Source organism: Arctopsyche grandis, chromosome 13 (genome assembly GCF_051622035.1).
Source record: "Arctopsyche grandis isolate Sample6627 chromosome 13, ASM5162203v2, whole genome shotgun sequence".
In the NCBI taxonomy this organism is placed as follows: domain Eukaryota; kingdom Metazoa; phylum Arthropoda; class Insecta; order Trichoptera; family Hydropsychidae; genus Arctopsyche; species Arctopsyche grandis.
The window spans coordinates 8,920,313-8,936,153 of record NC_135367.1 but is presented as its reverse complement, the minus strand read 5'-3'; the positions used below and the strand labels follow the sequence as shown (position 1 = coordinate 8,936,153).

General features: G+C 34.7%; 2 protein-coding genes across 3 annotated transcripts; one reads left to right on the top strand and one right to left on the bottom strand.

The window, feature by feature from the left end:
• Positions 1 to 2,046: 2,046 nt before the first annotated feature.
• Acox3 (Acyl-CoA oxidase 3) lies at positions 2,047 to 13,574 on the top strand. Of its 2 annotated transcripts, none has more exons than XM_077445138.1 (13): positions 2,047 to 2,347; positions 6,517 to 6,667; positions 7,379 to 7,519; positions 7,732 to 8,047; positions 8,132 to 8,306; positions 9,415 to 9,697; positions 9,763 to 9,865; positions 9,935 to 10,078; positions 10,154 to 10,387; positions 11,141 to 11,295; positions 11,378 to 11,509; positions 13,006 to 13,158; positions 13,239 to 13,574. In XM_077445138.1, the coding sequence occupies exons 1-13, from the start codon at positions 2,259 to 2,261 to the stop codon at positions 13,347 to 13,349; spliced, it is 2,187 nt and encodes a 728-aa protein (XP_077301264.1). In that variant the 5' UTR covers positions 2,047 to 2,258; the 3' UTR covers positions 13,350 to 13,574. The 2 variants fall into 2 exon arrangements, with proteins under 2 accessions (XP_077301264.1, XP_077301266.1); XM_077445140.1 differs by having other exon boundaries at positions 2,214 to 2,347; positions 9,763 to 9,877; positions 9,950 to 10,078; positions 13,239 to 13,512.
• aurA (aurora kinase A) lies at positions 13,511 to 15,549 on the bottom strand. Its single transcript, XM_077445141.1, has one exon. It carries the CDS (start codon positions 15,493 to 15,495, stop codon positions 14,416 to 14,418), a length of 1,080 nt encoding a protein of 359 aa, XP_077301267.1. The 5' UTR covers positions 15,496 to 15,549; the 3' UTR covers positions 13,511 to 14,415.
• Positions 15,550 to 15,841: the final 292 nt, after the last annotated feature.

Sequence of the window (15,841 nt, the reverse complement as noted above, 5' to 3'; positions counted from 1 at the left end):
ATTTTGAAGTACTTATAATATATTCAAAAAACCGTTCCAGAAATTCAATTCAGGTGTTTATGTTAGATTTTGATTTTTTATGTTCACAATGCATAACCAGTGACGTTTACTAGTGGTTAGCATATTATGAATTCGAGTAGAGTGGTTACAGGTTCGAGTCCCACTAGAGTTCTGCTGCTGGCCAGACCTTGGTTTTAGACTCCGGTCGATCGTTTCTTATCGCCAATTTTTCTGATTTTCATTGAAACGTTTCCTGTAAAAAGTGACATCTCCTTTCCTATCATTCTTGCTAATCGCAAGTTATTCAGTGTCTTGAGGTTCGCCAATTTGATTATAAAATGCTGCAAAAAAAATTCTCCATAGATGTCACTGTGGATGTTTGTATGAATTCGCATTGTATAATATAAATGTTTATGTATGTTAATTGTATTGTATCTGTTCAAGTGCACTCGTTGTTCTATGGAATAAATTAATAAATATGTACATATTTTGTCTATTCTAATAGCTATTGTTCCAGTGATAATTTTCTATTTTACAAATAATTTATTTTTTGTTAGTATTTATGTACGTATTATTTTATTTTAATGTTAGTGTATAATAGCATAATAGAGAAAAAACGTTTTTGATTCAGATAAGGTATGATTCCGAATTCGAGCCTTAGGTTAACCTCGATTGAAAAGAATTTATTCGGAGTATTTCTCCAGTGCTCTGGTCAGACTTGGATATTTGTGACGGTTCCTCATCAAATTGGCAAAACCATTCTACTATTTGTCACCACCATTTAAATATGATTTCAAATTTATATATGTACAAGTTTAATACCACAGGTTTTAAGGTAACCCGTAATGGCACGCACAATGGTAAATATAAATTTAAATTAAAAATTATTAAGCTAATTTTGCATTTGAAAAATGTCTGTTAAAGTTTTGAAGATAAATTTGCAACCACAATATAATCTTTAAGCAATTTTTATCATTTACAAATATTTTGGTCCAATTCAATTATTTGAATTTGAATTTGACACAAAATATTTATAAATAAGATAAAATGATTATTTTATTTAAAATTAATTATATTTAGGTTGAAAGAAAGTATATATTATTAAAGTAAAAAGAAAAAACATGAGTCTATTATTCAAAAATCGATAAGAATTCCTAATACCGATTATTATAGTGTCACTATAAAAAATAAAATTACACCGTGTATATACGTTTAATAATGGCAAAAAAAACGGAGTGTTAAGAGGGCTGTACACCCGAAACCTTAATTTTGTTACCGATCCTTTCTTCGATATATATATTGAGTGTAGGTATATATTGAGTGAATGCGATAATATATATCAATATATATATTGAGTGAATGCGACAGTTGCGCTTCAACCAGATAAAACGTGTTTTAAATTGACAAAATCGAGGTTTCGTATTTTACTATTTTCTCCTCCAAAACTGGACCAATTTTTAAAAAAATTTCATCATCGGTATGAGAAAGATATTTTCTGTGCATCTATTGGCGTATTTTTTTTAAAATCGACCTTTAAATAACCACGCTAGACTCTTTTCTTGGGTGTAAAAAAGAGGCGATTTTATATATGTTTGGCGGCTCCTAGCTCCTATAAAAAATAATTAATCAAAAAAATAAAACGATAGATGCACCCCAATGGTGGATATCCATAGCATATTAAAAAATAATGTCTCTAGTGCCATAATTGAGGTAGGGAGAAGTATAGTACGTTTGTATGGACAAGGCGCTGCTGTCCAGCCCTCTTAAGTCTTCATTCTCTATGAAAGTCACATAATCAAAGAAACAAAAAAAAAGTTATGCGTCGATTTTAGAATACACTAAAACTTACCAGCAAAACTAATAAATTCTCGAAAAATGAAAAACCCTTTTATAGACAGCACTCTTGAAGCTGGAAACAAACATTTTACAACAATATCAGATTAATACTAAAACACTGCATCGTTAGACTTAAAATAATCATCAAAACCGATTTCAAATAACAAATAAAATATACAGATAATACTCGAATCGAATCGTGTTACGACCAGTTACAATTTGACAATGAAAATATATACCTGCGGTGATAACGCGCATCACATACCGACATCTTGCGTCGACAAACGCAAATTGTGCAGACTGCAAAAACAACCTCTCCGAACGTACACACCATAACAGCGGTCGTGGACCTTTCCAATCATGTGTTTACAAACGTCAGTCGTGCAATCGGTTTGTCAGTGGTTGGTCGATTTTGACCCCACATGCGAGTATCCGTGTTGAGGCCTCTTTTATCTCTCTCAACTCGGAGACTCCTCGCGTGGAGCCCCCACGTCCCGAGACCCCTCATCAGGTTACCCCTTTACCTTTTAATCTTTACCACTTTATTTGACCCACTCATTGCGTATTCTCCCACTCGCGTAATTATCTCGACAACTTGCGAAACTTTGCACAATGGTACTTTGTTGTCCAATTAAATGTTTTTAATCAGTTCATTGTGTTTTTACGTTCGTTATCTACATACATTATTTAATTTCGGAATCAGTGATCGTGAAGGTATTTTATAGATTTTTTTGAAGGTTAAAAATATATGCAAATGCATATATTTTTCCGGTTCGGTGATTATTGGTCACAAAGCGCTCGCCCAAAAGTCACTAAAATCTATATAACGGAACATCTGGCAGGTGAAAAGTCCATCATACTAACAATAACTATTATACTAACTAGAACTCGAGTGCTAAATATTCCGTATTCACGATTTTCTTGGCAAAAATTGTCTTTTGGGCGATCGTGAAGTGACTAATAATCCAATTACCATTTTTCCATAATGTATATTCCGTAATGAGACTTGCTAAGGATCAACTAATTCATCTTCACTGTTTTAAAAAAATGATTTAATTTATGTTCGTGTAATTTTAAACTTATAGAATCAAAGAAATGAATAAAAAATAATAAATTATATTTTTCTTAAAAATCAATAAAAAATTTCTATAAAAACAATTTACAAATTTAAATATTATACAATTTTTTTTTAAATGTTTGGTGCAATAAAACGAACTCATTTATTAAAAAAAACTAAAAATTCTTCTACTAACGCGACTTAAATTTTTTTTTTAATTTTGTCTCCTTTTTTAAAAAAAAAATTATAGAAACAGTAAAACAGCTAAATGATAAATAAAAGACAACAAATTAAATGTCGAGTATTTTAATCAATTTCGGTAAGTATATAAATCAGATTTCGACCAGTATTTTATTACAAAATGGTCAGTATTATATTATTAAATATCAGTATAAATAACAAATAGACATTATACAAATCTGACGTGCATTCGCCAGAACAAATAGCAATGCCTGTTGGATGGAACTATCTATCAAGATCGCACCCATCTTGTTTTGATACCAATCAAAAAGTAACACTGACCATTGGTCAAAATAAAACTTACCATTTAACATTAATATTGGCCATTTATGTTTAAATAAGAAATTAATTAAGAAATTAATTAATAATGCATATAATGTTTATGTAGCTGATTTTGAAAGTTCCATAGTTAAAAACCCTAAGAAATTCTGGAACTTCATCAATTCTAAACGTGTAAATCGTGTAAAGTCGACTATTATGTACAATGATTCTGGATTGTTAGAGGGTGATCAAAACATTGCTAATGGATTTGCCGATTTTTTTAAATCAGTTTTCAATAATTCTATTGATTCCACGGAACCTACCAATGACTCGGAATTTACTTTCCCCACTTTAGCGATTAATCATCTTGACTCTTCCGATTTGAAATATGGCTTTCTAAAGTTAAAAATATTTATTCTTCCGGTCCTGACTCCATCCCTAATTACATCCTAAAAGGATGTGAGGTTAGTCTCTTAGAACCTTTAAAATTCATTTTTAACTTAATTCTAAAGAACTCTTCATTCCCCAATTTATGGAAATGCTCTAAAGTAACTCCTATTCATAAGAAGGACGATAAATCTTGTGTAAGGAACTACAGACCAATTACTATCTTGTCAGCGCCAGCCAAAATGTTTGAGGTAATATTACACAGATACATTTTTAATCACTTTCAAAATACGCTCATTGATCAGCAGCATGGCTTTCGTCCGGCCAAATCAGCTATTACCAATTTGCTATGTTTCTCTAGTGACATAACCAGCACTTTGGATTGTAATTATCAAATGGATGTAATATATACTGATTTTGAGAAGGCGTTTGATAAAGTTGATCATAAAATTTTAGTTAGTAAATTAAGTTTTATTGGATTTACTAATAATCTTGTTAGTCTTTTTATTTCTTATTTACAGGATCGACGTCAATTCGTTAAATTTGGGAGTTGCTTTTCTTATGAGTATGTTGCCACTACTGGGATTCCCCAAGGATCAAATCTTGGCCCTTTATTATTCCTAATATTTATCAACGACATTCAATCTTCTATTCACCATTCTAAATTTTTATTATATGCGGATGACTTGAAAATCTATAAGAGAATAATTGATTTACCTGACGCTCTTTATTTACAAGAGGATTTGAATTCTATTTATGAATGGGCTAATGTTAATAAACTTCCCTTCAATATCCTAAAGTGTCGGATCATTTCTTACTCTCGTTCTCGTTCTCCTATTAAATATCCGTATAAATTTCATGATTCTCTTCTTCAGAGAGAATTATTTATATCTGATCTGGGAATAGTCTTCGAAAATAGTTGGAGTTTCAACATTCACATTGAGAATATCTGTGATAGGGCAACAAAAATCCTTGGATTCGTAATCCGTAATTCGTCCGAACTAGGGCTCACTGCAATTCGTCTCTTATATTGTACATTAGTTCGCAGTGTGCTCGAGTTTGGCTCCATTATATGGTCTCCCTATCAACTTCGTTACTCTCTAATGTTGGAACGAGTCCAAAGGAAATTCCTTAGATTTTTATATCTGAAGACATTTGGATTTTATCCATATCTGTTCCCTAGTGCCTTTGTCTTGGGATCTTTGGGTTTCAACTCCCTGGCAAAGAGAAGAGATTTATTTCTTGGGAAACATTTCGTAAAATTACTTAGAGGAGAGATTCACAATCCCGCTATCCTGGAGAAACTAAAATTCTGGGCCCCGGAAAATCATAGAGTTTTAAGAAAACATGATAAATTTTTGCCAATTAGGGCTAAATCAAACGTGCTCATGAACTCCCCCCTCTCGAGAGCTGTTCGACTCCTTAACTTACTAGCACATTACTTGGACATATTCGATGCCAGTTATGTTGAGTTGGTGGAACACATCCTAAATAGCACGATATAAATTTTTCAATCTTATTTCTTTGTTTTTATTTTGTGTACATATTTTTTACTTGATTTTTATTATTTTTTTTATGATGTTTTTTTATTTATGATTTTTATTATTTTTTATGATGTTTTTTTTTATAATTTTTATGATTTTTATTATTTGTATTATAATCACATTGACGCTTTGGGGCAACCTGTCAAGTCTCTGTGGTATTGATTTTTTTTAAAATAAAATAAATAAAATAAAAATACTGACCATTTGATATAACTACTGTCCTTTTTTTATTTATACTGACCGCTTCTACACTGAACGATGGATACTGGTCGTTAATACAAATACTGACCATTTAATATAAATACTGACCATTTAATATAAATACTGACCTTTCATATTTAAATACTATCAAAAATAAACTAAAATACTCGCCAGTAAAATACAAGCCTAAATAAATAAAAATCATTCAAATATTTTTTCAAAAACTGCAAATACCAAATTTACATAATTTATTCTTAATAAACTTATTTTATTCAAAATACATTTTTCATCGTTTTTTCAATACTTTGTTGTTTTTTTTTTTATTTAATTCTACAAAAATTCGAGCATAACATTTCGAACCATATCTGAGAACTTTTATCAGAACAAATATAAATATTCAACACCTAAACAAAGAACTTAACAAGCTCAATTAAAACAAGATAATACTTTTATTTAATTATAAAAGTTTTCAAAAACAACTGATATTGTGCAAATTCCAATTTAATTTGATTCAAACAGTAATTTAGACCTACTCCATGAATCAAAGTCACATTCAACGATTCAATTAACAGTTGAAATACATCAATAACTTCACAATTATACATAAAAAAATTGAAAGTCATTGCTCGAATTATATTACCCCGTGAATATGTATAAGATTGACCTTTTGCCTTGAATCGTTAAATTCGGGTCAATGTACAAAAATCTATTACATATTTCAATCGTGTACAAAATCGCTTATCATACCGAAATCACTTAAAAATATAAATCCTACCACCAAAATATCTCATATCTCAGAGATTACCTTTTTTTTCCCACTGACAATTAAGATTGATCCAAGTGATCTTGTCATATGATTTACAAATGAAAAACACTGGCTGTACTACTACCAGTCAGTCAATCGACGATACTGCTTGGAGTTACTAGTCGGACAACATCTCTAACACCGCTTACCATTTCTACAACTGGAAAGATACACCTGTGTTTCAGAATGGCTGCAACAACTGCAGATAGTAGAAAAATGATGGACATACTTCCAGATTTCCCCGTAGGTCCGTTGACACCTTGGCGTCAGCAAGCATCATTCGATTGGAGACTGATGAAGCTGTCCATATATGATGAAGAAAGCTTACGCTATATTGTAAGAATATTTTTATAATTGTTTATTATCCTTTAAGTACAATGATTTGCCTGATTTGAGATATTTATGCAGTTTTGTTCCTATTTTCACGCTAGTGTTGTGCCCGTTGATATTTCAACCGGTGATTTTAGAAAGGAATTGATACGTGAACCACATCCGAGGCTATTGTCGCTAGCGGTTTCAGCATACATAGTCCTTGCGGTCAATTTGCATCCCCCCCCATTCCATCCCCGCACACTTGCCCACTCAGCGTACAAATGAGCATGTGTATGTATCGTCGTCAGTAGTCACGACGTGATCTCCTTCATTGATATTTATTTTTTATTACAAGGCTCTTCTACATATATTGCACTTCGCTCTTTGTTCTGACAACATATTATATTATATCCTACATTCTTCGCGGTTTGGTCAACGATAGATATTTAAATCAATTCCGACAGTACGATGGTGAAAAATCATCGTAATAGACAGGTTTATTTTTTTTACATATTTAGGTTTGCCACAAAATATGTACAATGTATTATGTGTTTGTTTCTTAGAAAATTTTATTACTTAACAAATATGATTTTAAAAAAGGGGGGGTACCAAATTTACACTACGCTACTTACTGGAGTATTCTGTTATAATTAATTCTATTCTGATTCTATTCTAAGGATGTGATATTTTTATAAAATGATTCTTATTGATTTTTTTTTTGTGAAATTCTTGCAGCATGATATATGGTCGTTCTTTGAAAGCGAAAAACTGTTTCACATGTCTCCGTCCACTTTGAGTTTCGACGAACAACGACACTTGGCTCTCAAGAGGATGAAAGCAATGAAGACCTTTGGATGTATGGTGCCGATGGAAAGGGTATGATTATATCATATTTATATTTCAAAGCTAGCTCGTGACGGGTTTATAATGACTCATTGTTAAGGTCAAAGAATATATATTTACAACAATGTAATAATTGTGGCAATTAAATAATTAAAACAGTTTAACAGATATATAATAATTAAATCGTTTTGATGATGCCGAGTTTTATATATAATACATATGTATATATTTAAAATTATTTTTAGATATTGGCAAATCCCAAAATGTTATCAGCTTGGTGCGAAGCTCTCTTTACGTACGATATCGACTCTGCCATAAAGTTCAGTCTGTCGTATTCGATGTTTGCAAACGTGATTCGAAACTTGGGCACCGACAAACACTACAAATATGTCGAGCAGTCGGAGAACGAAGAGATCATAGGATGTTTCGCACTCACCGAGGTGGCTCATGGATCGAACGCGAAGGGAATGAAGACGACGGCCACGTACGACGTGAAAAATAAACAATTCGTGATGAATTCGCCCAATTTCGAAGCCGCCAAATGCTGGGTCGGAAATTTGGGTTAGTTCTAATGTGCTTTCCCGTTCGTGCAACTGCGTTGGTGTTGACACTTTTGAAGAAAATGTAATGTTTTATCCTCGACAGGTCAATCGGCCACTCACGCCGTTGTCTACGCCAAGTTGATCACCTCAGACGGCAAAGACCAAGGACTGCATCCGTTCATCATTCCGGTAAGGTGTTCGAAATCATTGCGACCTTTCCCCGGAGTCATCGTCGGAGACATTGGCGAAAAAATTGGTGCTAATGGACTTGACAATGGGTATTTATTTATTTACTTATTAGACACAATGACATTACAGAATACTCTAACGCGTCACTGTGACCAGACATATAAGCATAATACAAATACAATATATAAGAAAATTAGCGGGACATCTATGTTATAGATAATATTTTTTTGAAATCATATTCAAATAGTGGTGACATAGTGGATCGGATGATTTTTGCCAATTTGATGGAGGAACTGCTTCAACAATGAAATCAGATAAATTGGCAGACTCTGATAGGAAAAGATCGATTTGGAATCACAAATATCCAAGTTAAAGATAATACTCTGAATAAATTCTAAATAATATATTCAACATTAAAGATTATACTCAGAATAAATTCTTTTCAATCGCGGTCAGCTCACGGGATCGAACCTGGCGACCTCTCATTGCTTAGTATCAACGCAACCACTAAACCATGCTGCTGGCCAATGTATATAAATTATTTTTTATAAATTATTAATTTATTTATTAAAAAAAAATAGAGAGCTTCAAACTTCCCGATTTTCGAAAAAATATACTTTCTCAAAACAAGGATTTTTGACTTAAAAGTTTTCTGACAGTATGCTGATGATGTGTGCTATAACAGAAATTACCCCAAGAAGACATAAATTGTTAAATTACTTTTGTAAAAAAGTACTAACGATTTTTCAAACATAACAGTACATAGAATACAATAGACATCTATGGATAATCAACAAAATGTTTTTGATACACCGCAAATTTGCGAGAAATATATTATGTAGGTAGCATATTTCTATAAGATTCTACAAATTCCAGAGACCAATAACTTGAATTTGCGAGAAACTGAGGCGGAAGATACCAATTTATTGGATCCATCACAACGATTAAGCTAAAAAAATCGGAAAATTCTAACAGGAGATTGTCGATCTGTGTTTTAATAACCATAAGATCTCGCTAGTAGGGTATTTGGCTGCAACTTCAACCTCTCTATTGGTCTCTACACTGCAGCTAAATATTTTATTATACCCAATATGCATATAATAAACTATGTGTTTGAAAATTGTACACTAAAGATTCATTAGTCGGATTCGTAGTCTATTGTGTGAATATATTTAAACTTTTCTCTATGAATTTCAGATTCATGATGTTCAATTCATACCGAGTGTCTAAGGATGCGCTGTTGAATAAGTTGGGAGATGTCGACGAAGACGGCAAATACGTCAGCCCAATCCGCGATCCAAACAAGCGGTTTGGAGCATCTCTTGGTGCATTGTCAGGAGGCAGAGTACAAATTACAGGTATGGCCGCCACCAACCTTCAGAAAGCCATCACGATAGCTACCCGCTATTCAGCGGTCCGAAAGCAGTTCGGTCCCGAGAATTCGAGTGAAGAATTCGCCGTAATCGAATACCAACAGCAAGTTAGTCTAAGAAACAAATCAATTAATCTAAATTAAACGAAAACTTAACGTGCATACCTTTTCAGCAATTCCGGCTGATTCCGTACATCGCCGCTTCGTACATATATCGAGTATTCCATATTTGGTTTGCAGAAGTTTATGCCTCGTTCGCAACCGATAGTGTCATAGGTATGACTGATATATCATATATCTACGGTGGATTTGGTACTTAAAAATGACGTTCTAATTTGATTATAGGTAATATGTCAGGGGACGAAAAGGCGGCAAAAGGTTTGGAAATACATGCACTTTCATCGGCATCGAAACCGATCAGTTCTTGGGCGGCCAGAGATGGTATTCAAGTGTGCCGAGAAGCTTGCGGAGGTCACGGCTATCTCCAAGGTATTACCGAAACGAATGTTTGCTTTTAAGAATGTGTTGAAAATGTGTATCGTGAACGGTTTGTATTCATTCCAGCTACTGGAATTGGAAAAATTCGCAATGAAAACGACGCAAACTGCACTTACGAAGGGGAAAATAGTCTGCTCGTACAACAGACGAGCAATTGGCTGCTTTCATTCATGAGCAACTTGGAGAAAGGCAACAAGATCAACACTCCTTATAACTCGGCAAGCTACCTCAACGATATAAATACGATACTTAAATCCAAACATAAAATATCATCGTTGCAAGAAGCCGTCGATACTAAAGGTATGTTGTTTTCAACTAGTTTTCCCAAGACATGAAGTATTAAATTTAATATCAATAGCATTATGTTACAGTCGACTTTTTAAAATACGTAAAATTTATTTGTACATACATATTATATACCAAGAAGGCCTAACAGGTAAACCCCAATTCGTCTTTCTGGCCAATTACAAACATCGATATAAAATGTTTAGAATAATTTCAACAAAGCATCACAGACACATCTATGGATAAATTGTGACAATTTTTTTTGATAAACTTACAGTTTTGGAGCATTTTTTAATATAAATCGTCAAATTTTGATATGCTGAAAATCTCGAAATTTGCGAAACATTTATGGATCAATTTGCAGAAATTCGAGATGCTGAAAACTCAAAAATTGCGAGAAATGGGTAATGGTTGCCAATTTGTTGGAACTGTTTCAATAAAAATCAGATATGTAAATTGGCAAAATTGGCACTGGAGTCACAAACAGTGGGACTCGAACTTGTGACCACTATGTTTGAAAGCACATATGCTAACCACTAGGTTATGTTTTGAACTTGTGATCCACCAGTTTTAGATATATGTATGATCAATCATTGAAATGCACACGAAGAGTACCATTAAAATATGGATTCAGGTTCAATTCTTTAAATTTAATCATCCTCTTATGTAATGATTAGGATATATGTAGTAATCTTAGAACTATCCAAGATTTTTCAGCTGTATAAAATATATGAAAATTTATTTTTTAATTAAATTGTTTCATATCAGTGTTGCTAAGCGCATACAAATGGCTTGTATGTTACATGTTGAAGTTGACATATGATAAAACAAAGCGACTATCTAAAGAAGGACTGGATAGTTTCAGCGTTAGAAACGATAGCCAAGCTTATCATGCGGTGACGTTATCTACTGTATTTGTCGAGGTACATTGTATATTGATAATTCATTGTCTGTCCATCGAATTATGATTGATCTTAATTTGAAATGATATCAATTCAATTGCAGCACGCCATGCTGGAGAAATTTTACGAATTCACGTTGGGAGTTCAAGACAGAAACTGCAGAGAAGTATTGATGAAGCTCGCTTCTTTGCACGGAGCTTGGAGCCTGGAAAAACACTTGGCCAATTTGTACATGGTAATAGGGCGGAAAAAATTAGACAACTGTTGACTTGATGAACGAAAACTTTAATTCAAAACTGAATGTGTACATAAGATAGTATTATATAAGTCATTTTTTGAAAATAATGTCATTCATATGAACTCCACGAGACATTAGATGCACCTCAACACATTCTTGGACTGTCTTATGGTAAAAACATACTCAAAAGTGCGGTATGGGACGCGTACGTGGACCCCAGCGGTGAGAGGCGTATCTTCGTGTCATTATTAGTTCGACAAGTTTCTCTTACATTTCTTCAAATATGGTAATCATCATTATCAATCACTGTCAAATCTGCCAATACAAGGATAAAATATCACTGAAAACACTCAAATAGGTGAGGTTAATAGGACGAGAGGTTATGTTTTGACCGTTTCAGTTAGACTTTTTAAGTAGATCTTTATTTATGTTTAGTATACAAGTATTATTGTATGTACAGCGAAAGAGGTCGTTACTCGACTTGAGAGGAGTGGGCTAGCTGAACTCCAGAAGCTCACTGGCGTCTGGAACAGGTGTGCTGGTTTATATCCTAGTCGGTTATGCAATGCATAGCTTGACTCTCGAGGTTGCTTAGGGCGTAGCTGTATGAGTTTTTTTCTCGAGGTTTTTTATGTAGAGCGAGTCAAATTGTGACTTTGCCCTTGTGTGAACGAAGATATTTCAGGCATTGTTGGCTCTGCATGCTCGTACGGGAACGTGATGATGCAATCGTGCGACTTGTATTTTATGGAGAAATGGATGAGATCATCGACCTCGATTCAGTATCGTATGAGTTGTGATACGTTCCTACAGGCTCCCGAAAGGACACTGCGATTTTTTTTTTCATATGCAACTGTATCACAGATGAGAGTACATCTCTATGTCTATCACAGATGAAGCGCAAATTGATGGATTCACAACATACAATCCAAGAAATGTCGTTTTGAAGATATTACTTGACTTTCATATTCACTGGATTTAGCCTCATTTGAAGGAAAAATCTTATGGTAAGAACACACTGAAAAGTACGCCATGCGCTCGTAGTTTCCAACTGTGATGGGCGTATCTTCATGACATTGTAAGTTTCTCTTACATTTCTTCAAATATGGGAATCACTGTTATCGATCACTGTCAAACCTACATCAATACACTCCAGGGGTGAGTTTTGCCAAGGATTGCGACGGTATAGATTAAACATGCTAGCGGGTTTTTTTTTTTTTGCATATACAAACCTACTACGTACCACGTCTATGCCTTCACCTTTATGCTTGCTGATCTCAAGCTATACAGGAGTTCCAACGAATTAAGAAAATTATGCTGATCACCTTCAAAAAATGACTATAGCATAACGCTATCTTATGCAGTTTGCTCTAAGTCAACTATTGAATATTTACTTCTCAATTAAAGTGTTCATTTTCAAGATACTTACCATATATGTACGTAGTATTTCCAACTTATACTTATTACAATGACAATAAACGATAATTTTGCAGGGAGGTTACTTTACCGGAGAAACCGGGCAGTTGCTTAGAGACGGAATTATAAACTTGTGCAAAGCATTGAAGCCGGAAGCCGTCACGCTGGTGGATACTTTGGCTCCGCCAGACTTCATACTCAACTCCGTTCTAGGAAAGAGTGATGGAAATGTATATATTTTTCATTTTTAATACAGTCAATGTAGTTTTAAGTGATGAATGAATTAAATGTGATTTTTATAATATTATAGGTATATCAGAATCTGCAGTCTGCCATATTTTCATATCCCGGAGCGTTGGCGAGACCAAACTGGTGGCGAGACGTGGTCAAATGGGAATCCAACGAGAAATCTAAACTGTGATAATATTTAATACTTATTTTATAATCAGGGTTGAGGCCTCTTGTTATGTTATATTCAATTTTATATTTTTATAACGTTATACATATAATGTATATTGAAATTTTTATCATGTTGACATGAAATATTTTTTATCCGTAGTAAATGATCATACAAGTATGATATAAATGTTGTTTTTATTCAATTTCATAAAATAATAAGTACACCAAAATAAACATTGAAAGTTTCCATCCATATTTCTATACTTATACTTGCAAAGAGTTCACTCGAAGGGCAAATACTTCTTCAACGAAGTTATGTTTATTTAAAGGACAATACTGTCTGATATGTTCATTTTAAAAGTCATTGAACCGAACGTACGAATGACTACCCATTGATGAAAACAATTTGCATTATTGCTACAGAACCCCTTTCGACGTAGCGAGAGCAACGTCTGGTTAAGAATTAATTATTAACACGGTATTGTTCGTATATTGAACATTATCTTATCCATATAAATAACACATTAAAAGCTTTCGCTATAAAAAAACAAACAAATTAAAATGAACTAATTCATAATTTAGATAATACATAATGAATCAATAGAGGTCATTTTTTTAAAATTTAATAATAAGATTATACATATATTTTATTATTTACATATTTCAAGGATGACTGTTGCTTAAAATCAGTTCTACTACTGCATTGAATACATATTAAAGTCATAAAAACATTATATTTTAAACAAGTCATCACATTGCAGAGATGATATAAAATAATTCGTAAAAATATAAACAATTTACATGATTAAATTAAAATTTTACTAAGGTTTACACATCAAATAGTCAATCTTGCATAATGGAACTAATCCTTGTGAGTATCGTTAGTATACATTCCGAACTCGATGAATCTTTCCCATACAAAACGAAAGCAAACCCATAAAATTTAATGACAAATTTCGATATTGCAATTAAATTTTATAAGATTGTGCAAAAAAGACTCAAACGAGGATTGAAGCCATCTGTCCAGATACAAAAAAATAATCGAGATACATCAGATTTCAGACTCAAAACATCGTGCGAAAATATGACTAACAATTTTCAACAATCCACGGATGCTTCATAATTTCAGTCAACGGCAACCTCCTGGTGGGGTCGACGACCACAAGTTTCAATATCAAATCTTTTGCGGTATCGCTCATGTGAGCGGGGAAGCGGATGTCGGCGTTCAAGATCTTCCTGTACGTCTCTCCGTACTCGCGGGCCTCGAACGGGGGCTGCCCGACCAGCAGTTCGTAGCACAGCACGCCCAGACTCCACAGATCGACCGTGCTGGAGTGAGCCTCCCCTCCGACCATCTCTGGGGAGAGATAGTCGAGCGTTCCGCAGAGGGTGAATCTCCGCGACGACGGGGCATGGACCGACCAACCAAAGTCTGCGATTTTGAGCTCGCCGTTGGCTCCGAGTAGCAGGTTCTCCGGTTTGATGTCTCTGTGTATGACGCTCTTGCCGTGGCAGTAGATCAAAGCGTCGGTCAGATCCCGGACGTAGCGGGCCGCCGTCTTCTCGTCGAAGCGTTTGTTCGGTTGGCTTTGCAGGTGTTTGTAGAGGGCTCCGTTCTTCGCGTATTCGAGGATCAAGTAGACGCGCTTGTCGTCGTGGAAGTAGCCGTACATCCTGAGGATGTTCTGGTGCCTGAGGTGGGTTTGGATCTCGACCTCTCGTCTCACCTGGTGCTCGATGCCCGCCGAGAGGATTTGGTTTTTGAAAAGCACTTTGAGGGCGACTACGAACTTTGAGCACTTCTCCCTGGCCAGGTAGACGTTGCCGAACTTGCCTTTGCCGAGGGGTTTGCCCAGGTCGAAGTCTTCCAAACACCACATCTTCTTGGGAGCGGCCGGAGTCGCCTCCTCGCTTTTGACGGGTGGGTTTGCTTTTCGCGGGCTTTCCTGCTTCTGAGGCAGGGCCGGGGGTTGCGGTTGCGGTTGCGGTTGAATGGGCCTCAGGAGTCTGGACTGGTGCTGAGTCTTTTGCTGCTGGTACCGACTGACTGCTGAGGATGCCGACGAGTGCGAGGAGTGGGCTGCGGCGTTGACTTTCGCCTCCCCTCCCCCCCCAGCAGGTGCTCTCCTATTCTCCTTGTCATTGTGGGCATTGACACGCGTCTCCATCACAGCTGATGAGCTGACTTATGACTGAACGCGATCTTTCCGTTACCTTTCAAACGTTCGCTCCTACCAACGGACGGATTCAGTCGTAACCACGCCTTTTCCGTCCAATACAAATGGTGACAATTTCACGTCGTATCAATTTTAAATATTTATTTGAAGAGATAATACGCCATTCGTATATTAAATTGAATTAATAATTAGCTTAATAAAATATTGTAACTCGGTAAGTTAATTAGTATTGTAACTTAATAAAATATTGTATCTAAAATAAGGTAACATTTTTTTTCAAATTGAAAACCAGGTAATACAATGTATGTATTATCAAAAAAAAAAGTTTTCTTCATAT